We start from the raw sequence: 27,801 nt of genomic DNA on the forward strand, positions 1-27,801 counted from the left end.
TCATCTTCCCTCTTCTCAGATTTGCCCAGGAGGTGAACTTCTTCAGTGTTTCAGACACTCAAGGGGCTGAGTCTGCAAGACTCCTGTGACTTGTTCAGCCTTCAGATGGCCCTCCAGAGCAGCCCTTCCGTCTGGTGCTGTCCACACTGACTCAGCAAGTGATGGGTCCCAAAGAGCAGTTTGCCCTCAGGGCAAAGATGGTGTTCCCGGGGCCCGGGAGGTCTCATCTAGAAAGAGACCTTGAGGTGGGATTTACTCTGGAGGCTGGGTTGGCCGACCCAGTCCTTCTTCTCAGGAAGGAGAGATGTCTGCCACAGGCCACCTGGGACCCACTCAGCCATCAGGGAAGTGAGAGGGAGCTGCCTTCATGTCCTTGTCCCCCTGAGCTCTGCAGAGAGGGATGTGCTGGTAGATGGGACTTCACACAGGCCCTTTGAACTGGGGAGATTTTCACAGGATTTGACCTTGCACTTGCGGTGTACAGAAAGTCAAAGGGAAAGTGGCCTAAGACAAGGGCATTTCTTCCTCCTGCACCTGCTCAGGTGAGACTGTGGCCTTGAAGGTGGCCCAGGGCCCACAGCAGCCCTGCATCTCCTCTCGGGATCTGTCACCAAGATCCAAGAAGGGAAAGCGTGGTGTCGCTTGCACTGATTTCCTTACTATCTTAGAGATGGTTCCACTTTGTCTCATGCACGTCTGGGTTATTTTGGGTGATACTGTGTCATCATGGTTTGTGTAATTTATTCAGCAAACTCTCTGCTGATGAACTTAGGTTTTTCTCGGCCTTTTGCTCTTCAAACAAAGCTGAAGTGACTGTATCTGCATGTGTGTGGTTCTGCCCACCTTAGGCATCCACAGGATAAATTCCAAAAGGAGTTGCTGCCTCAAAGAGTACCTTTTATAATTATTATTATTATTATTTTAAAGTAGTTTCTCAGCCTCCTTCTAGTGAACTGGAGCAGCCTGGTTTTCCCCCAGCCAGCAAAGATGCTCCTTCCTGAAGGGAACTGAGAACCCCAGTGGTGATAACCCTCTTCTGGCTCTTCGCGGTCAGAGTTGGGGTTCCCTAGAGCTTACACAGTCCAGCAGTCTACAGGTCTGCTGGTTTTGGAGAAACTCTAGTTGTGGGAAAGCACCAGAGAAAACTGATAAGGGCTCTTATCATTTAGGATGAAGCTGTCCCCTCTGTTTACAGATCATCACCTACTTGGCAAAAGAGATAGGCAGGGGATCTTAAGGCTTTAGGGAGTCTGTGACCCAAGGATCCGAAAGGAAGAAGTGGCCTGGACATGGTAGTGGGAACTGGCAAGAGCAGGCTGGTGTGCCTGTCCCGTCTTTGGGTTTAGGGCAGAGCTGGCTAGAGGTGTGGAGAGGTGCCTAAAAGCAGGTACCTTTAGGGAGAAACTCAGGTCAGCCCCTCAGGAGGCCCCAGGACTGCCAGAGCCCAGAATTCTCTGGGCTTTTGGAGCCCCACTGCTGGCTCACCACCTCGGGAGAGCGAGCATCCTGCCCCTTTTTGTAGTTGATGTGCAGCCCCTCGGAGAAGGCAATGGCACCCCACTCCAGTACTCTTGCCTGGAAAATCCCATGGATGGAGGAGCCTGGTGGGCTGCAGTCCATCGCTAAGAGTCCGATACGACTGAGCGACTTCACTTTCACTTTTCCCTTTCATGCATTGGAGAAGGAAATGGCAACCCACTCCAGTGTTCTTGCCTGGAGAATCCCAGGGACAGCAGAGCCTGGTGGGCTGCCGTCTCTGGGGTCGCACAGAGTTGGACACGACTGAAGCGACTTAGCAGCAGCAGCAGCAGCAGTGCAGCCCCTGGCGTCACCAGGCGTGTGTGACCTCCGTGTCTGAGTTCTCTTCTCACTCCACTCCCAAAGTGCTTCCTCCTGAAGGAACAGAAAGGAAACCAGCGAGAAAAGAAGGATCCCCACCAGCTTCCAGGTCCTTTTCTAAGTACTCTGCAATATGTATTGAGTCCTTCTGCCAGCCTAAGGAAAGAGGAATTGTCTCTGTTCTACGGAGAACCCCCAGGCCAGAAGGGCTAAGGAACCTGTCCACTGTTACTCAGCCAGCACGGGCAGAGCTGGTTTTCCAGCCCACACCTTTGTGACCGTAGATCCCATGCCATCCCATTCCCTGATCCTGGCCAGGCTCTGGCCCCAGGGAGCCCAGCCCACGTGGAATCTTGGGCCCATAAAGCCGTAGAGCTGGAAATGACCTTGACAAAGCTGCAGCGGTCCCTTCTTTTTTCCTGGAAAAATGGAAACTGCCACTGCCTGGAGATACATCCCTCCCCTCCTACCCTGTGAGTAGGGGGTAAGGAGACCTTCGATGCGGTCTTCCAGCACTTAAGGCTCAGATCACACCTGGCTTCAGAACCCAGTTCTGACCCTTGCTAACTGAGTGACTTTGAGCAAGTCACTCCCTGTCTCCAGCCTCTGCCATAAAATGAACTTACTACCCCTTGCTCCAAAGCAGTGATGAGAATTAGACACAGGTGTTATTGGCCTCTGGTGAGGCCCCGGAGAGCTCTTTGGTGGTGAGTCTGAGTCTCCTGAAAGAGGCATCATGAACCAGCTTCCAGGTCTCCAGTTTGAACCGTTTGGTGGTCTTCCCAGCTCTTACAGAAGCCAGGTGGCAAGCAGGAAGTTCCTTGTAAGCCAGTTTGCAAGTTGCCTGGGAGAGCTTGAGCGTGGCGGTTTGTCTCTTCTGTGCCCTCTCTCTGACGCAGCCTTGCATCAGCATGCAGGCCCACACGTACAGGGCATTCTCAACGCCGTGCCACTTCCAGTGCGCCTTCTCTAAGACCCAGCCTTCCAGGTTCCAGTGCCACTCTTAATCATTCTGATGGGTTCAGAAATTTTGTTAAGTTATTATAGTAATCTGCAGTGAAATAGTTAAGCAGAATGCGTGCGTGCATGTGCACAGGTGTGCTCAGTCATGTCTGACTCCTTTCGACCCTATGGTCTGTAGCCTGCCAGGTAAGCCGGTTAAGCACTGTAGAAGAATATGAAATAAAACTACCCATCTCCTGTTTGTGTTCTGTTACCTGGATGTATCCACTGTTAAGTTTCTTCTAGAAATTTCTTACGCATATTCATTTTTTTAAACCCAAATGGGATCATTTTATGCAAATAGAACTGCAGTTTGCTTTTTTTTTTAAGTAACGTATCCTAGACATCTTCGTCTATCAGCAGACATGGGCCTAGTCTTAAAGGCTGCATAGTATTCCCCTATCTGGACATACCGTGATGGAGTGAACCAGTGTCTCTTGGTAAACATGTAAATTGTTTCCTGTCTGGAGGGGATGTGTGTGTGTTTTGATTTTTGTGGTTTTATCTTTGTGCGTTTTTGCTGCTACCCAGGGCTCTTGAGGGACCCTCATTAAGTACATTTATCTTGGTGAACTTGGGTGAGTGGACCTAGAGAATAAATTCCTAGAACTGGGTGTGCTGGACCCAGGACAAGTACATTTCCTCCTGCTTTGTTGACTGTGATGTCACTGTCTTCTGCCTGTTGGGCCTGTGCAGGGGGTTCTGCGGTGGTCAAGGGCCCAGGCCCTGCCCCCAGGAGCTCACCCACTGGAGAGACACAGGCAAGCAGGCTCTTGCCCACACGTGGACAGAGTGTGTTGGGGATGGCTCGTGGCTGGCCTTAGCGACTCGGAGCAGGTGAAGCCCTTGTGTGGGTCCACTTGTCTGAACAGCCTGCTGAGGGCAACTCTGATGGCAGAGCCCGCTGTCTGCCTCTGTAATCTTGCCCCCCAGCAGCCACAGCCAGTGGCATCCAGCAGACTGCAGAAAGCGAACTGCATTGTTCATTCTCACGGTTGTGAAATTTAATTGAATTTCATTGTTGATAGAGGCAGTTAAAGAAAGGCAGTTGGCTGGCCCCAATCCAAATTACCTTTCTCACAGGATGATTGCAGTGACTTTTGCTGTTGTAAACCACACGGAGAGAGAGAACTGCATCACCCGGGGCTGGCCTGGGCATTTCCGTCTGTCCATCTGTTGCTCTGGAAATCTGGGATGGAAGAAGGGAGACGTAACATTTGCCGGTGCCTCCCACAGGCTGGCTCCCCGCAGTCCTCAGGGCTCCCCGGGCAGGAGCTGCCCGGTCCCTCTCCTCTGGGTGGAGACTGCAGAGCAGGGAGACACATGCTCAGGACACAGAGGTGCTGCCAGCCTCGGCCAGCCCTGCTTTAGTTGTTTGCTGCTTTCTCTTGGCCTGACTGGAGCCGTCGTGGGTGTCAGGAACCTGAATTCCAGGAGAAGCCCGGTGGGAGGCTTTGTTCCCACCAAACAAAGCAACGCTTGATGGTTTGAGCTGAGGAGGGGTCCCCCTAGTTGCCGGGCAGGCTGGCGTGACAGGAGGGCTTCCGTGACTCAGTCTCCCGTCCCTGCACATGGCAGAAGCCCCGCCCCCCCCCGCCCCCCCCAGGCAAGGGGCCACCAGGAAGGCCTCCCAGTCAGTGTACTTGGCGGCGTCTCCTGGCTGCTTCTCTTGGTAGGAGATGCCCAGTTAGCACAGCCTGAGAAAGAGCTATTAAGTCTGTCCCTTCCTCTTCCAACACCCACACACAGTGACGGATTATTTGTTGTCACATCAGCTGCTTCCGGAGGCCCTGGGAGGGTGAAGCCAGTGCAGGGCTGGCGATGCTGCCCCGGATTCCGCTCTGGTGACTCTCAGAAAGGCTGCTGCTGAAGCCCTTCTCCCCAGCCCAGGGACTGCTTCCTCTTGCTTCTCTCTTCTCCAGAGAAGCCTCCAGGCCCGCCTCTGTGTACACGGGCCTGGAGCCCCAGATTCCCTCTGGGACACATCCTCCCAGCCTGGAGCCTTCTGCCCCCTTGAAGGTCTCTCCCCTCAGCCTTCGTGGAGGCCACTGAGGAGCCCAGTGGGGCTTGCCCCGGGCAGGGAGGTGAGGAGGGACATTCCTGATTATGTAATCTCCTTGAGCTCCTGGAGGAGACTGGAGCTGGATCTCCGAGCTGCAGACACGGGGCCCCCTGTGAGCAGCGGGGGCCTTCAGTCCCCTGCTGGTGCCCAGAACTGCACTCAGCCTGCTCTAATCCTGCCGAGGAAAGGCGGTGACAGGGGATGGGTCTGTGCGGATGTGCTGGGGTGGGGGGAAGCGGGCTGGGCACGGGGCCCGGGTTCTGGCCGCCCCTCCCACTTCCCACTGGGCTGAGTCACTTCCTCTCTGGCGCTGCAGGTAGTCTCCCACACGCCCAGCGGCCTTTGGGGGTGGGGTGCACCCCCTGCAAGAAAGGAGCTCCGGTTAGTAGCAGCCAGTTCGCCCGTTACCCCCGAGGCAGGCGTTTAGAGAAGGATGTGATGTTATGAATTCCTGACAGATTGGAGCTATACATATCCTGCATTTTAGAAATGAACAAAATCATCACTCTGTTTTGGAACGGTGGAGATGACAGCACACGCATGAATCTTTGTCATCAGGGAGTCCTGGCTAAGGCTGAGGGATTACTAATCCGCCTCCCCATCCCCCAGCATCCATCCTGGGCACAGAAGCCAGTGACTTCCAGTGCGTTCCTGGGGAGATTGCTGTGGCCCTCTGGCTCCCAGGGAGAGGGTCCATGCCTGCTCAGGGATGGCTGTCATTCACACTCAAAGAAAAGCCCTCAAACAGAGCTCCCTTCCAGCCAGCCAGGAAGGGTAGAGGAGAACAGGCCACAGGCAGCCTCTTCTGGTCCGATGAGCTGGGTAGGGTCTCGAGGCTTTGGTTTGTTAGCAGACCAAAAAAGAGGGGAAATCTTTACTTCATGAAGTTGTGAGAATGAAAGAAAATCTAGGAAACACTAAGAACAAACGATTCCTGGCAAGCAGTCAGTGCCCACCAGGTGGTAGTTTACAAGGTATGCGCCTGGAGAGCCTTGTCACCAGGGAGCCACCTCAATATGGAGCAGGGGCCCTCGCCTTTCATCCGCCAGAGACCTCGAGACACCCCTCTTTTACAAATGATGAAACTGAGGCCCACGGAGAGTGAATGACTCTCACAGAGGGTAGGTGACTAGCTCAGGGTCATCAGCTAGTGAGTGATGGAAGCTGAAGTTTAAACCCAGGCCTTGACCCCAAAATCCATCTTGTGCTCCCACCTAGCATTTGGGTAACTGTTCCCTGGTTTGAAACACTTGGTTCCGTGGGCTGCAAGTTTCTCTTGGTTCCCGGGGTTGATTTTGTGGATGGAGAGCCAGTCTGTAGGGAAGCTGGGCCACTGGTTACCGCACGTGCCTGTGAGTGTAGAGGTGCAATGAGGGTGGCTCCCCGAGTGCTTGGGTCAGGAGAGGGTGGGGGAGCCGCCTTGTGGGCTGGTGGGAGGGCTTCTCAGTAACCCAGCCTCTGCAGCCCCACAGAGCACCTTCTCTGGGTCACCTGCTGAGGTTTCACACTGCTCACCTCAAGTCCGGTGGTTTGTTTCCAGGTATAGTCCGCTAAGAGCGTAGCTGAGCCAGAAAATCTCTTTTCTGGGGGAAAACAAGTGGTAGGAATTTTTCTGAGCAGCAGAAGGACCTTCACACTCCAAACCTAGAGTGTCCCACAGGGTCTATCCCCCGAGTGAGGAGCAGGCCAGGCCGTCACTCACACGTTCCCACACTTTACTGCAGGAAAGCAGATTTTTTTGCTGGACTCAGCAAAAAGGGGGCTGGTCTGTCCCTTCGCCAGTGAGGGGCTGGTCCCAGTCTGCAGGCATGCGGTGAATGGGTTTCATTCCTCAGAGGGGGTTGCCCTCCAGCAGCCAACACTGTGTAAGCACAACCCCTGGTGATCAGCCCAGAACCGCCCTGCCCCGGGCATCCAGGCGTTTCTGACATGGGACTTTTCCTGGACAGACTGTTCCCAGCACCACTGCAGCCTGGTTACCCACAGCTGTGACCCCTTCCCTCTCTGCTCCTGGATTCTGGCTCCTGCCACGAGCTGGTGGACCATCCGTACTCTCTTCTGGGTCTCTCTGCCTCCAGCCCCTGGCCTCTCATTGGGTCTTCTCTGTCCCCTGCCCCAGTGTGGGTTTTGGTGCCTTCTGGGTGCATAACAGACACTTCTGCACTCTGCATGTTCTCATTCAGCAGTGGGTGGATGCAGGGGTGTGGAGATGAACTGGGGTTGCTCAGCCTGGAGAGTGATGGAGTCAGGGGAGTCAGACATTAGTTACAGCACATAGGAGCAGACAGAGGGTGCTCTGGCAGCCAGAAGAGGAAGGGACTTGCTGCTGGAGGGGACACCCGTGAGGACCCAGGGAGAACAGGGCAGGGGTGTTCATGGCATACTCGGAATTGTGAGTCATTTGGTGTAGCTGCCCTTATGGGGCATAGAAAGGCAGGGAAGCTGGAGAGGTAGCCTGGGTCTGGCCAGGATTACTGAGGAGTTTGGATTTCTTCCTAAAGACCCCAGGAAGCATTGGAGGACCCCCACAGCAGAGACAGATGGAGCTGGTGCAGGCCCAGGTCCCCGAGCAGAGGAGGAAGAGCAGCCTGCTGGAATCTGTTTGTCCAGCCTCAGTTACACAGGGCTTCCCTGGTGGCTCAGATGGTAAAGAGCCTGCCTGCAGTGCAGGAGACCCAGGTTCGGTCCTTGGGTCGGGAAGATCCCCTGGAGAAGGGAATAGCAACCCACTCCAGTCTTCTTGCCTAGAGAATTCCATGGACAGAGGAGCCTGGGGAGCTATATATATAGTCCATGGGATCGCCAAAGGTCGTGCATGACTGAGTGACTAACACTTTCACTTTTCAGTTACACAAAGTAGCTGAGGTGGGGGTATTCTGATGGAGTTCCTGTATCCTTCCTGACTAGAACAGTGCCCCACCATCTTGCAGTGGGTGCAGAGACCCCCTTTGAAGAAGATGCACTATAGAAAGCCGCCACCAGGTGGCAGACCTTGAGATTGCTCAGAGACCTCATTTCCACCCCGCCCCCGCCCCCGTTCCTTAGGAAGAGTTTACGGAACTCCTGTTCACACCAGGCTGGCTCCGCCCCACAAGTATGAGATTCCAAATTCTTCTTCTGTGAGCTTTGTACCCACAAGAAATCCTTCTGAACCTGTGAATCTGGACAACAGATTCCTCCAGGGTCTTGGGAGCTGTTCCAGCAGGGTGTAATTTCTCTGTCTCCAGAGAGTAAATTCCAAACATGGTGACCCTTCACCTCTAAGCACTTCAGCATCTGTAAGCTAAGAACAGGGGCATTCTCCTATGTAACCACAGGGCAGTTTTCAAATTCAAGAAATTTAACATTGTATCATCTGATATACAGTCTATATTCAGATTCTGCTAATTGTTCAAAATATAACTTCTTCCCCTCAGGATCACCTGTCTCATTTATTTGTCCTGTCTTTAATATCCTTCAAGTGAGACCAGTTCTTCAGCCTTTGTTAACTACCTGACATTGATGTTTTTGATGCATATAGGCCTGTTGTTGAATGTTCCCTCAGTTTTAGTTTGACTCCTGATCAGCTTCAGGTTATGCATTTTTGGGAAAAAAAAAATTAACATCAGTAAGATTGCTTCATATCAGGAGTAACATGATGTCAGATTGTTCTGTTATTAGTGATATAACTTTGATCATGTGGTTAAGGTTGCAGTTTGCTTTTTTTTTAATTGTATATTTACACATAGTGAGTTTCACGGGTCTTCTAACAATTCCGTCGTTTTGACAAACGTACACACCTAGCCTTACGTCCTTTGGTAGCAGTTTTACAGCCCAGGATGTGTGCTCTGTCCCCTCCCACAGTCCTCTGCGAGAGAGCTTGGACCAGAGGCACCAGGTCTCAGTTCCAGACTCCTTACTGCCCCCCAGCTGGATTATGATGAAGGACCTCATCATCCTGGGAAGGAAATGGCAACCCCCTCCAGTCTTCTTGCCTGGGAAATCCCCTGGACAGAGGAGCCTGGTGGGCTACAGTCCACAGGGTCACCAAAGAGTCAGACATGACTTAGCGACTAAATAGCAGCAGCATCATTCTGGACAGTCCCTTACTGGGCACTGAATTGATAATTGCCAGCTAGTGCTCCAGCCTCTGCTCCACCATGAACCAGTGAACAGAACAAGAGGATGAGATGCTGTGTGCCTCTGCCTAAAAGAACCGGCCCTCCCCTTGACCCACAAAACAACTGTACCCTGCCCTCCACTGCAGGCTCGTACCTGGTACTGCCCAGCACCCCTCTACCTCCTCAGGAGCTCAGCCAGCCCCCAGGCTTCCTCTCCTCCCCACATTCAGTTGAACGTGTCACTCAGGCTGCCCATCAGACCACCCACACCCACACCTACCCCCACCCAGCCTGGAGTATCAGACCAGCAGACAAATAGCAAGTTCAAGGTCTCTTAAGCCTTCAGTCTGGTGATCTTCCTTCTTCTGCTCCCCACCCCCGCTCCAAGTCAGTGCCTGACTATTCCTTTCTCCTTGGGCAGCAAGAGAAATTCAAAGCTGCTGTGTTTAAGCTAAGAAAAGCACAATTTATCATATGTTTGTAATATGCCAGTAAGTACTCTTGCTAACCCTTTTACGTGGGTCATCTCACTGAATCCTTAGACCAGCCTTGTAAGGTGGATCCTGTACTCTGGGTTTTGCATATACAGAATAAGTATCTCATCCAAGATCTCATCATTAAGTAATGGTGCTGGGCTTGCTCTGACTCCAAGCATCCCAGCTAGCATGGGTTATATAGGTCAAGGTGGTGATCCCTTTAGCTGGAGAGTGACTGGACCAAGCGGACGTCAGCTGAGGCTTGCTGCAGAAAGCACCCTAAGCTTTCCACCACCACCTCCAACCCCCACCCGCAAGCGCTGTAGTACAGATGTTTCTGTCTGTGCTGTGGCACGGAAACGACTGAGACGCATTGCTTTGACCACATTGTTCTGCCACCTGAGCGTCCTGTGGACAGAGACCCTTTTCTTCCTCCCTCCTGGGGTCTGGTGTGGGTGTGGCCACACAGACCCTTGACACATGTGTGGCAAATAGGGCTGAGGCCAGAGATGGGTGGGAGCACTTATGCTCACTTCCAGGTGCCAGGTGGGCTGGACAAAGGGGCAGGGTCCCTGCCTTCAGTAGACACTGCCAGAGATAAAGCCCAGAAGACAGAGGCCTGTACAGCTCAGGATCTTTTTATTTGTTTTGTTTTGACAGAGCCAGGAAACATGGCGGTGGGGATAGGGACAGCTTGAATCCTGACACTTACTGGCTCAACGTGACCCTGCAGTGTAGACAAGTCCTTCGGCTCCTAGCAGGCATTAGAAGCTGCTGACAGATCGTGGCCACCAGCTGTGGTGTCATCACACACATGCACACACACAGGTAGCTTACTGGGCTGGGGTCTGCTGTTTGCTCCTTGCAGGGACCACCTGTGCATTCCACCTGCACTGGTTTGGTCTGCAGGGTCACCCACCTCTCCAGGAGCCCCCAGGGTGGCAGCAGGAAGCCTACTAGGAGGCTGAGTGCAGAACTGCACATGTGGGCAAGCCCCGTGCTGCCCCTCGTGTTTGTGGCTCTGTGCGTGTGTGAGTGGCCATCGCCGGGGACTGCATCTGCGCACCTGCATGGAGACCAGTGGGGGTGCTTCTGGGCCTCTCCTTGCCTCGGCCAGGCTTCAGTTGCTTTGTAGTTGGGTAGAGCTGAAGAAAGACTGAGCTGGGAAGGTCTCAGTACCCTCTCTCTTTGCAGCCCACTTCCTTGGGGGATTGGTAGTATGCCCACCGTGTTGAACCACGGTCTGCCATAGGGTGCCCTGCCTGGCACTGCCCTGCCCAGCTGTCTTGTACGGTGGCACACTGCAGCCTTGGACTGGGCATCATGGGCCTTAGAACCTCGGGTGGTGCTGATGGCCCAGCCTTCCTTGCCTTTTGGGAGAGCTGAGCTCGCATCTCCCAGCAGCTTTGGGACAGGATGACCTTCATGGCAAACGAGCAGGGTGAGGTGGGCATCGCCTCCTCTGGGTATGCTGTGATGCGAGCACAGAGCTGATGCCCACAGCTTGCTCCCCAGGTCAGGCAAAGGGAACTCCCCACTTGAGGGTCGAGCAGCACAGCCTGCAGGCGGCGGGCACGCCTGCCCCTCACCCTCTTTTTTGCCTCACAGAGCTGTCTGCTGAATCCGGGTTCTGGGGGAACTGGTGCTGGCCTGGGAGGATAGCCCTGGAAGAGTGGACAGACTTAAAGCTCCAGAGACTTCCAAATCAGGCCTGCTGGGTTCTGGCAAGCTGAGCCATGGGCCCAGGAGACACCAGGCAGACAGCTCCTTCTTAGCCAGGCAGGGCCAGGGCCCGTCACTGCAGCCTGAGGACCAGTGTCTCTGGAGAGGCCTGGGCCCAGGTCCTTCTGAAACCAGGGTGCCCGGAGCTTCCACATCACACTCTCACTGTGAGGCCAGGATCCCTCGAAGCAGGCTCCCCGTGGGCGCATCGGTGGGCTATATGCAGGTGTGTCTGTGGAGGGGACACAGCAGGATGATTTGGGGGCAGGAGACAGGAGGGTCTGTCCCCAGGGGGGGTTGTCTTTGCTCATCCCACCGGCGGGCCCACCACAGCTTCCGATTGCCTAGACCTGCCCCCTCACGCTGCATCCATTGCCTCCGTGGCTCATGTGGTGTGAAGGAACGTTCAGGAAGCGAAGCAGCCTTGCTGCCACTTCCCCTGCCAGCATCTTTTCCCTCTCCCTGCCCGTCTGCTCTCATCCTTCTGTCTGCCTACATCTTGGAGCAGTTCCCATGCCATTTGCTTGAGTTGAATCCCTAGTGGGGTGGGTGGGGTCAGGCGGAGCCCACTCACTGTCTGTGCTGCAGCTGCTCCTGGCAAACTGTTGTCTAGACCATGCCTGTGCGTGGGCGCCTAGGCAGCATCTACACGTACGATGATGCCATAGTGGTGCTCTCCAAGGATCCAGGAGGAGGGAGGGTGCTTAGTGCTCCGGGGAAGCCAGAGAACAGGGCCGGAATGTACTGAAATCAACTCATCTACCAGGACAGGGCAGCTGACCCCATAGGAGCCATCAGCTACTGCAGGGAAGGTGCCCAGCCGCCCATAGAGCATCTCCTGGGCCCGGCAGTGGGGGTAATGGTTTTATGTACTTTTTTTCCTAGTTCTGAGGGAGTTTTAGTCTAATGGTAGGGGAAAGACATTAAGTATATGAGCACACAGATAAATACATAATCACAAAATATGGAAAGTGCTTTGTGTGAAAACTACAGGATACCAAGTGAGCGTGTGACCCGTTGGTGTTGCACATGTCAAGGCGGCTTCTCTGAGGAAGTGATACTCAAATTGAGAAAGACGCACAGAAATTATCCAGGCAAAGGGTAGGAGCGGTGTTCTAGACACATTACTGCCGAGCTTTTTAGGATTTTTCTAGAAGCAGTTGTGCTCTCCCCCTGCTCTTGTGTGAGTGACTGAGTCCACTACCAGCATGACCCTTGTTGGCAGGAGTCGTAGCTGAGCCTGACCATGGCTTCTGCTCTGTTTGGGGCTATTAGAGCCTACCAAGCTACCTGATCCTCATCACTCTGAGTGAAATCATGCGTCTGCTCCTCAGTGGCACAGCTTTGGAAATGAATTAGGGGCTGGATGGGAGGCAAATCTGGTAGATTGGACTAGAAGAGCATTGGGCCGTCTCTCCTTCCCAGTTCACTGCATGGAGTCAGTCTCCTGGGGTTTAGAATAAGGGCCGGGACGGCAGCATGTGAAGAGATGTAAGCTAACTAGTGAAGACGCACCTGTTCTCAGAGGACGGGCTGCTGCTGCTGCTGCTAAGTTGCTTCATTTGTGTCCGACTCTGTGCAACCCCAGAGACGGCAGCCCACCAGGCTCCCCCATCCCTAGGATTCTCCAGGCAAGAACACTGGAGTGGGTTGCCATTTCCTTCTGCAGTGCATGAAAGTGAAAAGTGAAAGTGAAGTCGCTCAGTCGTGTCCAACTCTTAGCGACCCCATGGACTGCAGCCTACCAGGCTCCTCCGTCCGTGGGATTTTCCAGGCAAGAGTACTGGAGTGGGGTGCCATTGCCTTCCCCGCAGAGTAGGGGCACCTTCTACGAATAACAGCAAAAACAAACTTAAGGAAAAGAAAGATTGATTGCATAGACATTTAATCTTTTTTAATTACAAAAAGTTAAAAGATTAAGGAAAAACTACATCCTATGGCAGTTATAGCCTTAATGTATAGAGTTCCTAAAAAATCACCAAGACTAATATACACAAAGCAGTAAAAAAAAAAAAAATAGGAAAAGAATACGAACTGGAAATTCGTAAAAGAAATTCTGCATATAACCAGGAAGTATGTAAAAGAAGTCCAACTTCATGAATAATTAAGGAATTACAAATTTAAACAATGATATGCTTTTTAATATTCATGAGATTGGCGGCTTTTTAAAATATGGAAATGCTCCTTCCTGATGCAGGTTCTGGGAGTTGCTTCCCCACACCACCGAAGGTCTGTATATGGCCACAGTCTCCCTGAGAGCAGCCTGGCAGTGTTTGTCACACGCTTTAAAAATACGTGCCCCATTTGACCGTTTCTTGGAGTTTATCCTGAGGGGGGCGGGTATGCCAAGATGTTATAACTGCTAATAAAAAATACAAAAAGTGGAGAGAATCTCAAAGTCCATGAATAGGTATGTGGTCTGATAAATCATGACATATTCTTACCAAGGAGACTCTTTCCAATGGTGCTACAGAAGAACACAGGGATGCTACAGAAGACGGAGGGATGTTAATAAGATTTTTTTTATGACTTTATGAGATACATTATACATACCATAAATGTACCCTCATCATACTGATATGTTTTAGGTGGGAGACAAGAAATGCTTATAAATGGTGTCACAGTGGTCTAAATTTCCGTAATTAGAACTGTAAGCATACACACGCACACACAGAGGAAAGTCTGCTTGAATATTAACAACGATTATATCTTGGTGGTAATATTATGGGTATTTTCTAGTGTTTCTACAGGAAACATCAGTTACTTTTTTAAAAAGAAAAAATTATAGAAGCTTAGGCTGAGTGTTCCCAAGCCGTCCGTGTAAGAGTAAAGGCTGCACTCCTAACGTGGCCTTCACCCTTAGATCTGGCCTCTGCTGCCCTCTCTGGGCCCTCTACCGCCACTCCCTGCCTCATGCCATGTACTCCAGCAACACAGGCTGCTTGGAGTATGTTGCTTCCGTGCCATTTCTTACCATGTACGTTTGCACACCCAGGCCCCTCGCTCTGGAACGACCTTGCCTCTTGCCCCGCCCACTCCAATATCACTCCTCAGAGAAGTTTTCCCTGAGCCCCTGCACCTGCTCTGGGCCCAAAGCCTCAGGGCTGGGCAGGCGGCCTTTCCTGGTCATCCCTGGGACCGTCTGCCCTCCTGTGTGGAACTCCACTGTGTACACCTCTCTCTGCCCCACCTCCAGGACACTGTCTTCACGAGAGGTGAACTGCAGAGAGCTAGAAGGAGCAACTCCTTTTTGTTTTTTTAGATCCAAGTCGAGGTTAATGTCTTCCAGGATCTGGTTCCCGTGTCCCCTTTCCTTTTAGGGGAAAGGGGTATTTGAGGGGAAGGCCTGGTTGCTCAGATGGTGAAGAATCCACCTGCAATGCAGCATACCCAGATTCAATCCCTGGGTCAGGAAGATCCCCTGGAGAAGGGAATAGCAACCCACTCCAGTACTCTTGCCTGAAGAATTCCACGGACAGATGAACCTGGAGGGCTGCAGTCCATGAGATGGCAGAGAGTCAGATGTGACTGAGCGACTAACACTCACTTTTTTCACCTCACTTCGAAAGCAGTCGCTCCAGGGCCAGCTCTCTGTCTCAAGAAAGCCCAGTTGGCATCCGCACAGAAGTCAGTGTCCTTCTGTCTGCATCTGACTGGTCCCTTTGAGGTGGGCCAGCTGCCCACCTCTGTAGCCAGGACCTCCACGTGGAGTGCCTAATTAATCTGCAGTAAAGGAGCCATGGTTCTTTGTTACCAAGAACCTTCCATGCTCCTCCGGGAGAGGCAGGAGGTGGCAGCAGCCACAGAAACAGCAGCAGCCACTGTGTGACACACCCCCAAGTCAGAGCCTCGCAGGCTGGGTTAGCGTAAGGAAGCTCGCTGATTTGCTCAGTGAGAAGGCTCTTTTCTGTCTCGTCTAGAGCTGAGAATGAAGCGGAGAGCATCAGACAGAGGAGCTGGGGAAACGTCGGCCAGGGCGAAGGCTCTAGGAAGTGGGATTTCTGGAAATAATGCCAAGAGAGCTGGACCATTCATCCTGGGTAAGCCTCTGATGGCTAGGTGAGTGGGGGGCCGGGGCGGCACCGTCTGACCTGCGGACACAGCGCAGCGCTGCACCCACCCCAGTGCGGGGCCCTGACCAACCCTCTGTTGGAGTCTGTTTATGAGAGTGGAAGGTCGCTCTGCACCAAGAGCTGTTGTTGCAGTTGTAGCTCACCAACCTTAGAGTCAGCTGAGAGCTGGACGGTCTTCCCCAAGACAGTCCTATGCGTGCCCCCAGGATGTTGCCCTCAGGAAGCAAACAAGCTGTCTTAGAACCCAAAGTCCATCTTCCAAGGCGCTTCTCTGACCGTTCATAGAGGGCACAATAATTTTGCAAAACATTTGGTACAGCTGCAAACTTCTTATAAAATTGGCACCAAAATCCTGTAGAACCGGATGTTCCCAGTGGTCTGGAAGAGCAGCAGGGCCTTTCTGCATGATATTCGAGGCCCAGCAGCTCCAGACTGCATGCGTAGGGTTGCAGGTAGGGTGGGTCCTGAGGACCCTGACTCTCCCAGCAGCCAGAGATTGGGTGTGAATTTTGCTTTGGCACAGCATCTTGAACTTATGAGTACAGGATAGTTCCAGCTCCAGTCACTCGGCAAATAGTACATGGAGCCTGCTACGTTCAATAGGACATGGAGCCTGCTACGTTCTGGTCCTGTGCTGTTTATCAGGGATGTAGCAGTGATTAAGACAGACAAGTTACTGGGGAGCTTCCTGGAGGTCCAGTGCTTGGGACTCTGTGCTTCCACTGCAGGGGGCATGGGTTCAATCCCTGGTCAGGAAACTAAGATCTTGCATCCCACATGCCTCCAGGCACAGCAAAAAAATGAATTGGGCGGGACAGTTGGTTGGAGACACACTCTGAAGCTAAAACTAAAGACCGTAAAGTTAAAAAAAAAAAAGACAAGTTCCTGCCCTCACGGAACTTAACATTCTAGTTAGAAAAAGAAACAGTAAACAACACTGAGATCACCTCAGGAGCCGGGGGAGGAGCCTGGCCCTGAAGGCAGCAAACAGGATGACGTGAGACTGAGGGCCAGAGAGACTGGAGACCAGGAAGGCTCTGTATGCGGAAGGGACGTCGGCTCTGACAGCCGAGGGTAAGAAGGAGCAGCCATGTGAAAAGCAGAGGGAAAGCATTCCAGACAGAAGGAACAGCAAGTGCAAAGGCCCAGAGACGGGGAAGGGCTTAACCTCAGGAATTAAAGAGTCCAGCAGAACTGGAGTGGTGAGGAGGGGTCGGGGAAACATGATCCATTGAAAGCTGGACAGGAACCAAACCATACAAGACCTCGGAGGCCAAAAGGTTTCGATTGCATATTGAAAGCAGTGGAGCGCTGTTCAGGTCTTTCAGCAGTGCAGTGACGTGGTGACATTACCTGATTTATGCTCTGAAAGCTCAGGGTGCTATCACAGACCAGTGAGCAATGTACTTCTCCAGAAGTACAGAAGTTCCCAAAAGCTGATATACGGCCGCATCAGACTGCCCAGGGAGCCTGTTCAAGGGATAGTTTCCTGGCTCACCTGGAGCTGGTGATTCAGAGGGCCCAGGTTGTAGCTGGGATCTGCTTTTAACCCATGCTCCTCGGAGATTCTAGCACACACCTGGTGCTGAGAGAGTATAAAAACCAGATGTGCTCAGATGGAGGCACACTCAGTGCTCCACTTTGGGAGGCGTGACCATTTTCTCAGTGGGTGTGAGCCCTGGTGTCCTCCAGGAGAAAAGATCTAGCCAGAAGCCCACGTGGTGGCATGATGGCTCGGTGCCATGGTGGACAGGGCGCCTGAGAAGTAAAGCCAGTGGCTTGTCTGTGCCACAGGTCCCCGTCTGGGCAACTCACCTGTGCCAAGCATCGTGCAGTGCTTGGCGAGGAAGGATGGCACGGATGACTTCTATCAGCTGAAGGTAAGTGAGGCACAGGGCGTGGGGGCCGGGGACCCCAGGGCCCCGTGCTGGCCCGGCTCCTCCGCCCTCCCCTGTGAGCAAGAGCAGCACCACTTCTTCCCGGGGGCCCTGTGTGAACATCACGTTGCCTTCACGTCAGGAAAAACCATTTCGCTTCATCCACACACATGTGGGTGGATGTGCCGGGGTGGCATGGGAGGACCTGAACCCCTGCTTCTCCTGTTCTAGTCACTCTGCTTGGAAAAGTAAAGGTTGTGGGGTTTTGCTTTTGTGTGTGTGCCTTCCTAAGATCCTCACCCTTGAGGAGAGGGGCGACCAAGGAATTGAAAGCCAAGAGGAGAGGCAAGGCAAGATGCTGCTGCACACCGAGTACTCCCTACTCTCCCTCCTCCACACGCAGGACGGGGTGGTTCACCACCATGGGCTCTTCCAGGTAAGTGGCACCTCTCCCGCCCCCACCCCGGCTGGCCCTGCTGGGGCCACGTTGCACGAGCTCTTCCAGCCTCCCTGCATGCAGAGCAGCAGGACTTCCTGGCCGGCGGCCTGGAGGTCTGGTCACAGCGCTCCTGCCGTGATGGTGGCCGCCTAGCGGGAATGCACCCGGCTTGCAGGCTTTCTTTGAAGAGCCGCTTTTCCGAGAAAAGAGGAAAGCAGGAAGTTATTTAAAGACAAGGGCTCTTTCTAGCTATGTGGTCAGGAATCGGCCAGGCCAGGGTGGGAGGGAGGGCGATGAGAAAGGCGGGGCGGGGAATTGTGGATCTCCGTGATTGCTTTTGGTCCCAGTCCTGCTGCCTGCCTGGACATTTCAGCATCTGCAGCAAGGATCCCTGGGCCCCGTTCTCAATGTCCCAGGTCCCTTAGGAAAAGTACTGATTAGCAACTGGTACCCTGAAAAGAGCCTTCCCCGGTGCAGAATTGAAATTCCATCTCCAAAAATGAAATGAAGAACCAGCACTCTGAATGCTGGGGGAGTGGGTCCTGTTGACGGCCCCCGCGGAGCTTCTGCAGCGCCTTCAGCCCAGACACGCTGGCCAGGCCCACGCATGCTTGATGGGCTTGGTGTCAGGGAGGGCGCACAGGTTTTGAAGCAGGCAGTTCTGAATTCAGGTGATGTGACCTCGGGCAAGTCACTTCCCAAGCCTTAGATCCCTCATCTGAGAGCCATGATGACAGTGCTCACCTTGTATGGTGCTGGGAGGGTGAATGAGAGGGTAGAGAGCCCTGAGCTGCCCAGTTACACACATGCTCGTCACTGCTGTTATTTCAGGCAATAAAAGCTCCTTGTTGGCTTGACTTCTTGAGGTAAAATAAGTGGAAAATGCCTCCCTAACCCCCACACATAGACCCCACCAAGGTCTTCATTCTTAGATGTGCACTGAAAGGCACCTCTGAAACCTTGTGTCCCTTAAACATGAAATCAGATCGGGGGTGATGATGATTTCTTAGTATTTCATCTCTGGGAGCTTCCAGAGCTTGGCCTTGGTGTCTGTCATTTTGGATAAGAGACCCTGAGTGGTGAGAAGCCTCTCTAGAGTCCTCTGTGTACCAGACACTGCGCTGGGCCTCTGGGGAAGGCAGAGTGAAGGGTGTGATCTGCCCTGGGAGGGGAATGTGGAGTTCCGTCCCCGGGAGCTTCCCAGCCTGCTGTGCTGGCATGGAGGCCTCCTCGAGCTGCTGGATAAGAGTCCTCCTGTTGCGCCGTGTTTCCTCTCCCTTGGCATAGCTTTTTAGCAAGGAAAATACATCCAGAACTACCACCCTTAGGGTTGGCAGCAGTGTCAGCTTACCAAGCCCTGGTTCATCAATACCCAGCCCAAGTGCTTACTACATACTTGGCATGGTTGTGTTTTCTCTCTACACCCCTGTGAGATAGAAGTTGCCAGGCCCCCTTTACAGATGAGGAACTAAGAACTTGGAGAGATTAGCCGAACTTCCCCAGGTCCTGCAGCTAGGACAAGGTGGAGCCAGAGCCTGAAACCAGCCATCAGGGCAAAGCCGTTATATGGCCCAGGAGTCCTGCATCCACGTGAAAGCAGTTGCCTTGAACACACGGAACTCTTAGCTCCCACCATCGTGGACATCGGAAGGAAGTTTGCTTGGTCATTGTTGGACTCCCTGGGAGAGCTAAGGGGGATGGGGGCCCTGGGGCCCTGAGGGTGCTGCCTACACATGGCGCTCAGAGGGCTGCCAGTACACTGGGCTCTAAGTGCCAAGCCCTGACCCATATGCTTTGCAGTAGGACCGGAGCCTGAAATCTGACCCGCGCTGCTTCAGCCTGGGCCCTGGCTGGGCCTGGCACTGACGCAGAAGCGGGGCCGTGGGGTCCTTGCCACCCAGATGTCAGGCCCCCACCGCTCACACACATGCAGGCTTGTTCCAGGCTCCAGTAGAGCCCCAGGCCCCTGGCCCTGGCTCTGCTGGGCCCACGGCCAAGCCCCGGTCTGCGCCCTTCCTCCCAGGACCGCACCTGTGAAGTGGTTGAGGACGCCGAATCCAACCGAATGGTTAAGAAGATGAAGAAGCGCATCTGCCTCGTCCTTGACTGCCTCTGCGCGCACGACTTCAGCGACAAGACGGCCGACCTGATCAACCTGCAGCATTACGTCATCAAGGAGAAGAGGCTCAGTGAGCGGGAGACCGTGGTCATCTTCTACGACGTGGTGCGCGTGGTGGAGGCCCTGCACCAGGTGAGGCCCCACCCCGCGGCTCCCTCCTCTGCCGCGGAAAGCCGTCCTCGGCTGCCACTGACCGCAGCAGCTCTGTGCCGCCCTCGCCCAGTGTGCTCTGCAGCTGGGACGTCCAGAAGGAAAGCAGCTGGATACCACACCTGAGGACACAGTGCCGCAGGCCTCAGCCCACGATCCTGGGGCGGTGCGGGCAGCCCAGCAGAGTCCAGCACAGTTATGTCCATCAGTTGAGAGGCTAGGGGTGAGATACCCACTGGGGGCAGCCACAGCCTATCTCTGAGCCTTTCTTAGGGTTGGGGGTGTCAGGAACCCCGAGGTTAGGAGAGCCTGGGCCGCCTCCAGACACACAGCTTCTGTGGGCTGAGCCTGCGATACTCAGTCATCAGAACTGTGAGAATTCACCTCTGACCCCAGATCTAGGCAGATGCTTAGGATTTGGTGGTGGGGGGCGGTTGCTTTTGGCTTTTTTTATGGGATGTCTGATGGAGGCAGAGAGAGGAATGGTTTTCTCCGTTGGCGGCTGCCTTAGTGGAAGAAAGAACTGGAGTAAACACCTTAGACGGGGCCGAGACGGCCTGGGCTCACGTGCTGCCCAGTTCATGCGTGTGGTTAACGAGGCCTTAGAATGGTCCTCGTCTGTTCCTGGCTTGCAAATCGAGTCCCAGCCTAAAGAGGCGTGTCTTCCTCCACACGTGGAGGGCCCGCCCCTCACAGGCCGGGCGCACTCAGGCTCTGATCATCACAGTGCAAACCGCACGCCTGTTGCTTTTCCAGAAGAACGTCGTGCACAGAGACCTGAAGCTGGGGAACATGGTGCTCAGTAAGAGGTGAGCATCGCTTTGCTTCCATGATGGAGCCTCCGGCTTGGGGCAGGCCACACACTGTGTCTGCCCAGAGCCCTGCGTCCCCACGGGGAGCCTGACTCCGCCCAGCCCACCTCCCCCAGGAGCCCGGGCCCGGGGATGGGATGCCTGCTTCTGTCCTCTGCCGCAGGGTAATATGGTGGTTGCTCAGAAGGAGAGCCTTGGGAAGGTCTTTTTCAGTGGTCTCCGTAGTCCATTCATTTGTCATGCCCAGTGGGTGCCCAGTAAATGACTATTAAAAACAGACCAACGGGTGACGGAACGACAGATGAGCAAAGCAAGGCTTTGTCACTGGACAGGTTCCCAGGAAACAGACTCTGAGATGTGTGTGCAGGACGTTTCCTGGGCGCACGCTTGGGGAGGAGGGGGCAAGATTGGGCTGAGGGAGAAGCTGAACTCTGGGCAGTCACGACAAGGCCTCCACCTGGAAAGGCAGGTAGCCCTTCAGACGTTCCGCATCAAGTCAGGGAGCGCATGGCCCTGTACCCCGGCTGCAGCCCGACACTGAACTGCAGGCTGTGCCCGGGGCATAGCTTAGGGCAGGGCAGCTTCCTTTGGCTGAGAGGACTTCCTGGAAAAGGATGACTTTCCCAGCAGCAGGGAGAGAGCACCTCCCTACTGGAGGGGATCTGGGCGGCTCGCCCCAGCATCCTCGGTGAGCCAGTGGCAGAGGGACATCACATGAGGCCCCGCCCCAGGCTCTCATCCCACTCAGGTAGAGGATCTGGGCCCCTTCCGAGTAACCTGGGGCAGTGGTCCCCCCACCTCTTTGGCACCAAGACCAGGTCGTGGAAGATACTTTTTTCCACAGACAGGCATAGAGGATGACTTTCGTTCCACCCACCACTCACCTGCTGCTTCCTAACAGGTCACGAACCACCACTGGTCCAGGGATTGGGAACCCCTGATCCGGTGCAGTGGTAGATACACCAGCCACGCAGGGGCCCAGGCCTGGCGGGCGGAGCTCACCACCTGCGTGTCACCACGATCCTAGAAAGGTGGTCCCCCGATCTCCCTGAGCCTCTCACCCTCACCTCTCTCAGTCCCGGTGTTAAAATGGGTCAGAGAGCTTACAGATGGCGGGCCACACACCCCTCGTGGCAGAAGTGGTGTGGTGGGATTTGTCCAGAATGTCGTTGCCCATCCCGTAGCGGCCTGGACCCACTATCCCTGTGAAGTGGCCAAAGCCGCAGTGGTCACAGGACAAGGAACTCTGGGGAGGGGCCTGGGGCACCAGACCTGGCAGTGCCAGCCCCAGGCCCTCCGAGCACAGCCTGTCTCCAGCCCCACCCGGCGCTGGCGCAGCAGACAGCCTTCCTGGAGCTCACCGCCTGGTGGGGGCGACCGGGGAGCAGGCGTCACTGTACTGAGGTCAGTGTGCAGAGGACGGAGGGGCCGAGACTCTGGCCGTCTCAGTCAGTTCCTGAAGGACGAGCAGAGGTTTGCCAGCCTGAGAAAACAGTGAAAACCTGGTCCCGGGAGCTGCGCAGGGAGGAGGGAAGGTGGGAGTTCCAGGGCTGAGTGAACCCTTGAGCAGCCGAGAGAGGGTTAGAAACCCGGGAGGGGCGGCCCCGGGGGTCACACCCAGCTCCCCGCACAGCACTGCCGCTTGGTTACCCTCGAGTCCCTGAGCACACGCCCCTGTGATTATTCACCCGTTCCATTCGTCGTGTATTGAGAAGCTGCTGTGGAACCAAGCACTTTGAGTTTCTGCATCCTCATCTGTGGAAGCAGAGATGATTATGCTTCCCTGCAGACACTGGGCTTCCCAGGTGGGCTAGTGGTAAAGAACCCACCTGCCAGTGCAGGAGACATAAGAGACACGGGTTCGATCCCCTGGGTTGGGAAGATTCCCCTGGAGAAGGGCATGGCAGCCCATTCTGGTATTCTTGTCTGGAGAACCCCATGGACAGAGGAGCCTGGTGGGCTATAATCCAAGGGGTTGCAACGAGTCAGACATGATGGAAGCAACTCTCCAGACATGAGACTACAGGGTTTGGCCCCTCGTAAGCGTGCCTGATGCGAGCCAGCCAGGCTGCAGGCCTGACGTGCTCTCCCTCTGGAGATGAGGCCCACTATGTGGTAAGTGGCCGGCAAGGATGTCCCATGGAGCCCCGGCCCCAGCTAGGTGATGCACGAGGAGAGGCGGTGTTGGAGAGCACAGACCATCCCAGCCCTGGGAGTGCATTGTCTTCATGTTGGGGGACTGGGTCCTGGCCCGCTGAAGGATGCTGGGTGCCATCAAGGGCTTCTGCGGTGCTAATCAGACCAGCATCGCAGGCCTCTTTGTCTCCATTGGTGGTTTAGCTACCGGCTCCCATTTTTCCAGGGCCCCTAGGTTCTGAGAATATAGTCAGAGGTCCTACCTGTCTTGAGTAATGCCAGCGTTGCTATAGCAGCTCTTTCGTGAGTGTGTGTGCGTGTCTGTGTGTGTGTATCATGTGCGTGCGTGCGCACCCATCGGTGTGTTTTCTTGGGACTGCAGAGCACCCACACCTCATCAGACCCTGTTCTTGGCAGCACGTTCTCTAATCCGATAATTCCTTTGCTGCATCTTGGGCAGACAGATTCTGGCCGCCTCTCGCTTGAGTCATGGGTGCCAGGAAGGCATGGGAGGTGCTGCGGAGACCTGTGCTGACCGCCCAGCTCCTACTCCCAAGTGTCCACAGGCACACCCCTCCCCGCTTGGGGCCTTGCTGTCATCCTTGAGAGTCAGGGGTGGGCCTGGAAGAGGTCCAGCCCCCTCTGCCTATCAGGCCAGGCCCTAACTCCAGCTGGAGAGGCAGCAGACAAGCTGGAAGTGCCCAGCACATCAGAGCACTCCCAGGGGAGGAAACAGGAGAAGGGTTTGCAAGGCAACTGCAACAGCAAGCTCCCCGGCTACGGATGAAGGGCAAGGGTTACAGTCCCCTCTTGGGGTTACGTGAGGTTCACCTTGGGTTCTTTCTCCATCCTCCTTTCTTTCCGCGTGGGTGCGTTTGCACATCCAGTTTCCTAGAAAATGAGACACACTGTGGTAGCCCAGAGGCCATAGCTGAAGGGTGACTCACTGAGCAGGCCCTGCTGACCCCGAGCCCCCTCCCTGCACCCCTGCCACCCTCGCCCCTCCTGCCAGGACCAGCCTGGGGGGTCTGGGCTCCCCAGGATCAGTGCTTCGCTGACCAAAGTGATGGTGGCAGAGCAGGGAGCGGGGCCAGGCGTCGGGAGGGCTGGAAGCAGACTGTGCGGTTTCCTGTGGGAGAGGCTCCAGCTCAGCCCTGCCGGCCTGCCCTGCAGATTCTCAGCCGAACTTGCCTCGAGCCCAGCACGCGGAGGGCTGCCCACAGGGTAGAGCAGAAGGCCAAGGCGGGCAGGTGCGCTCCAGGGCCTGTCGTTGCAGGGTGGCTCCTCTCACTCGCCGCCTCTGCACAGTCTTCCCCCGGGGTCTCCAGGGGTAACCCGTGCCAGCGGTGCCCCTGTCTGAGGATGAAATGTACTCGCAGCTGGCCCTGGTTGTCAGTCACTAGTTGTCAGGCCCTGGATTCAGCGCTTTCCCTGGGATCTTCATCTTGTTAAATCCCAACACAGCCCTGGGAGTTAGGTGCTGATATTTTCCGTTTTACAGATGAGAAAATTTGAGGTTTAGCAAGAAATTAAATAACACGCCCAAGATCACCCAGCCAGGCAGGGGCAGAGCCAAGACTGGAACCCAGGGATCTGACTCCCAAGCCCACCAGGCTATCCCCCGAGTTGTCCTCCTCCCAGTGTCTTGGGCCTCCGGCTGCCGTGGCCAGCTCTGACCATGGAGAAAAGGCAGGGTGTATGCTCTGTGGGGCCCTTGTGGATGAGAGGCCTTAGCAGTCCCGTATTCAGGACAGTGACGAGGGTGGGTCCAAGCGGGAGCAGTTCCACTTCTTGACGTGACCTGCGCCCGAGACCCTTCACCACCCACCGTCTCGGGCTCTTGCCACCCTGGGGGCCACCAGGCCGGTTTCTGTGGCATGTGCCAGGGCAGGCCTGTATGGAGAGCGAGAGTCAGCATTTCCATTTGGAACACCGGGGACAGAGCGGCCTTTGTTCTTGCACCAAGCCCTTGCCAGCAGAACTCCCCGAGAAAGCTGGAGGGCTCTGGGAGCCTCACGCACGAGGCCCGGTGCAGCTTCCCTTCCCACCGTCCTCCCAGGCGTCCCTGACCAGCCTGCTGACGCGGGAGCCAGCACGCGGCCTTGCTTGCCTGGGGGTAGAGAGGCCCCTGCCTCCCCACACCACCACCCCACATCCCCAGGGGTGGCAGACTGCATCCCCTCTGGGCCGCTGACTTTTGTTCTCGTTGTGACTTCCTAGAAAGGATCAGAGCCCAAAGCTCTTCTCACCACAACTCTCAGATGGGGGTCTCTGGTTTTCTAGTCAGTGCAGAGTCTCCAGTACCAGACAAGGGGTGAGTTAGCTTGGATAGAACGGAAGGGAAAGTCAGGGGCTGGGCACCATCCAGGGACCCCGTGGGCACCTGACCAGTATCACTCAGGGTGCAGACTCTGGGGGTCAGACAGACCTGGGTTGGATCCTGCTCCTCTGCTCACTAGCTGTGTGACCCTGGACAAGTCCCTCCGCTTCTCTGGGTGTCCTAACTGCATCCTCTGTGGAGTGGGCAGTGAGAAAGTCTCCATCTTAGGCTGTTGTGAGGCGTGAATGCAAACAGCCCCTGCTGGGCACATAAGCCCAGATAAGGGTCTGCTCTCAGTACGCATTAGTGTTTAGCACGGTCAGTGATAATGTGATAGTACTTAATCCTAAGAGTGATGACTGAAGGAATCAGCCCCCGGGGGACACAGTGGTCCTCAGGGAGGCCTCCAGGACTCTGCCGGACTTCCTCATGGGTGAATGAGGGAGCTGAACTACACCTCCAGTCCCTCCCAACCTAGATACTATGTGGGGTGGTTTGAAGAAATCTCCACAATTGTTCCAGACCCTAAGCTGTAGCCCCAGGACTCGGGAGCACCCTGAAGCTTCCCTGGGCAGAGTGACTTGGGTCCCTACGGGGACAGCTCACCAGATGTCAACCCCGGTGACTGGCCTGTGTCCACACCCCCAGTGGCACTCCCCACGCAGCCCCGGGGAAGACAAGGCAGGCCAGGGGAACAGAAGAGGACGCGGGTGTGGTTCCTCTGCCCCGGGACAAGGTGGGGGGCAGCCGGGGGTACAGACACCGAGGTTTGTTCACTCTCTGCCCACCCCCCCCAGGACGCATCGGATAACCATCACCAACTTCTGCCTCGGGAAGCATCTCGTGAGCGAGGGGGACCTCTTGAAGGACCAGCGAGGGAGCCCTGCCTACATCAGTCCAGACGTGCTCAGCGGTATGTGCGCGGCACCAGCAGCAGCCCCCGGGCGCCTTACCCAGCCAGACTGTATCTGTGCCCCGGGCAAGGTGCTGGGGCTCCAGTGGTGGCCCAAACCAGTACTGCCCATCCAGGTCCAAAACGTGGGGTCTCATGGAGGAAGATGGCAGTCAGCACACTAATTACTCTGAGATTAGTGCTTGGAAGGACAGAAACGTGATTTCTGTGAGTGTGAGGAATCGGCACGCGAAGGCCTTGAGCTGTATCTTGAGAATAATAGGAGCCCACTGGGGAGGGGGTGTGCCTGGGCAGGGGCAGCACCACATATGTGAGGAGTCCCCCGAGACCCCCGAGGTTCCTCTCAGAAAGTTCAAGGGGAGACGCGTGGGGGCCCAGCCACGCCAGGCTCGGCAGAGGCCCTGTTGAGAAACGTCATCCTTGATTTCAAGTCCAAGAGGATGCCTTTGAACAGGTCTTCACAGAGGTTACTGTGATGAGACTTGCATCTCAAAGATACCACTCCCTTTGTCTATTTGTTCATCCGTTTATTCTGCTGGTATTTACTGAGGGCCTGCCATGTACAAGGCTCTGTTCTAGACACTTCGGATACAGCAGTGAACAGACAGACAAACACCCTGCCTCCACGGCTGAGACAGGCAGCAGCGCCCAGAACAAGTCACTTACGTAGCTACCACCTTCTGATCGTACCACTGGTGCCGGAGGCTGAACTGAGCCATGCGACAGGCATCATCTGTCTAAAACCACACAGCTACCCCACGAGGTAGAATTTTTACAGATGAGAAAATTGAGGCTCGGAGAGACCAGACCTCTTGTTCAGTCACAGCTAATAGTTCACCAGAAAACTGAGGCACCTCGCTCCGCCAGGGCTGCCTCTGCCCAAACCCACGCTCCTGTTTCCCCATAGGCTCCTTTCCTTTCTCGCTTGTCCTTTGCCAGACTGAGGTTGCTCTGTCCTGATCGCTCCAGCGGCCCACCCCCGCTGCCATCCCTCCATCGTGACGGTTCCAGGGTTATCTCCGGGGCCTGTTGTCCCCAGCACTCACACGTGCCTCCCTCCTCACACTTGTCACCTGTCTTCCCGGGGAGTAGGCTGCTCTCACTTGCCGCAACCATCTGCAGTCTCCTTGGAGGCCTCCTCCCAGCTGAGGGCTCTGCTGGAGCCCCAGGCCTCTCACAGGACATGGCAGAGGGCAGTGGTGCCACCTCCCGGGCCTGGAGATCGGGGTGGAGTCACAGTGGCCTCTGCGAGAAGGACCTGGGTGCCAGGGGTGTATCCCAGCTCCCCGAGCACCCCTGCCCCACAGCCCAGCCTGGATACACCCTGCACGGCATCCGGAAGGCCTCCCTGTAGGTGCAGAGCCTGGAGGAAGACCCAGGCCCCTTCCTTGGCCCAGAGCTGTGAGGTGGGGTCTGTGACTGGGTGGAGGGGACGGGCTGCCTCTGGTGGAGTCTCCTCAGCAGCCAGGCCGGTGGTCTCCATGTGCAGTCACTCCCACCTGCTGCCCGAGGCCTCTCTCTGGCTCCTCCAGACAGATACCAGTCTTGGAGAATGAAACAAAGGAGCTCCCCTGCCTCAGAGAGAGACCTGGACCGGAAGACCCGAACCCAGGCTCTGAGACTGGCCGTGTTAATTACGCAGCTGTGTGCCTTGACCCTCAGCCCCGTCTCCGAGCTTCAGTCTCCTCCTGGGTTAAAAGCTGAAAGCAGTCCCGCCTCCCGCCGTTGTTAAGAGGATGAAGTGGGGTGACTCAAATGGGT

General features: G+C 55.2%; 1 protein-coding gene across 4 annotated transcripts in view; it reads left to right on the forward strand.

Annotated features, from left to right (window-relative positions):
• Positions 1 to 27,801, forward strand: part of STK40 (serine/threonine kinase 40) — a 38,124-nt gene that overhangs the window by 4,931 nt on the left and 5,392 nt on the right. For 2 of the 4 annotated variants that reach the window (XM_027537812.1, XM_027537811.1), the window contains exons 2-8: positions 10,140 to 10,307; positions 15,122 to 15,241; positions 17,069 to 17,154; positions 17,444 to 17,587; positions 19,614 to 19,841; positions 20,616 to 20,668; positions 25,925 to 26,040. In XM_027537812.1, the coding sequence (XP_027393613.1) occupies positions 15,130 to 15,241; positions 17,069 to 17,154; positions 17,444 to 17,587; positions 19,614 to 19,841; positions 20,616 to 20,668; positions 25,925 to 26,040 (739 nt within the window). In that variant the 5' untranslated portion in view covers positions 10,140 to 10,307; positions 15,122 to 15,129. The remainder of the gene's footprint in view (positions 1 to 10,139; positions 10,308 to 15,121; positions 15,242 to 17,068; positions 17,155 to 17,443; positions 17,588 to 19,613; positions 19,842 to 20,615; positions 20,669 to 25,924; positions 26,041 to 27,801) is intronic. The other 2 variants (XM_027537814.1, XM_027537813.1) reach the window with 1 other exon arrangement.

The sequence above is a fragment of the Bos indicus x Bos taurus genome, chromosome 3 (assembly GCF_003369695.1).
Source record: "Bos indicus x Bos taurus breed Angus x Brahman F1 hybrid chromosome 3, Bos_hybrid_MaternalHap_v2.0, whole genome shotgun sequence".
NCBI classification, from domain to species: domain Eukaryota; kingdom Metazoa; phylum Chordata; class Mammalia; order Artiodactyla; family Bovidae; genus Bos; species Bos indicus x Bos taurus.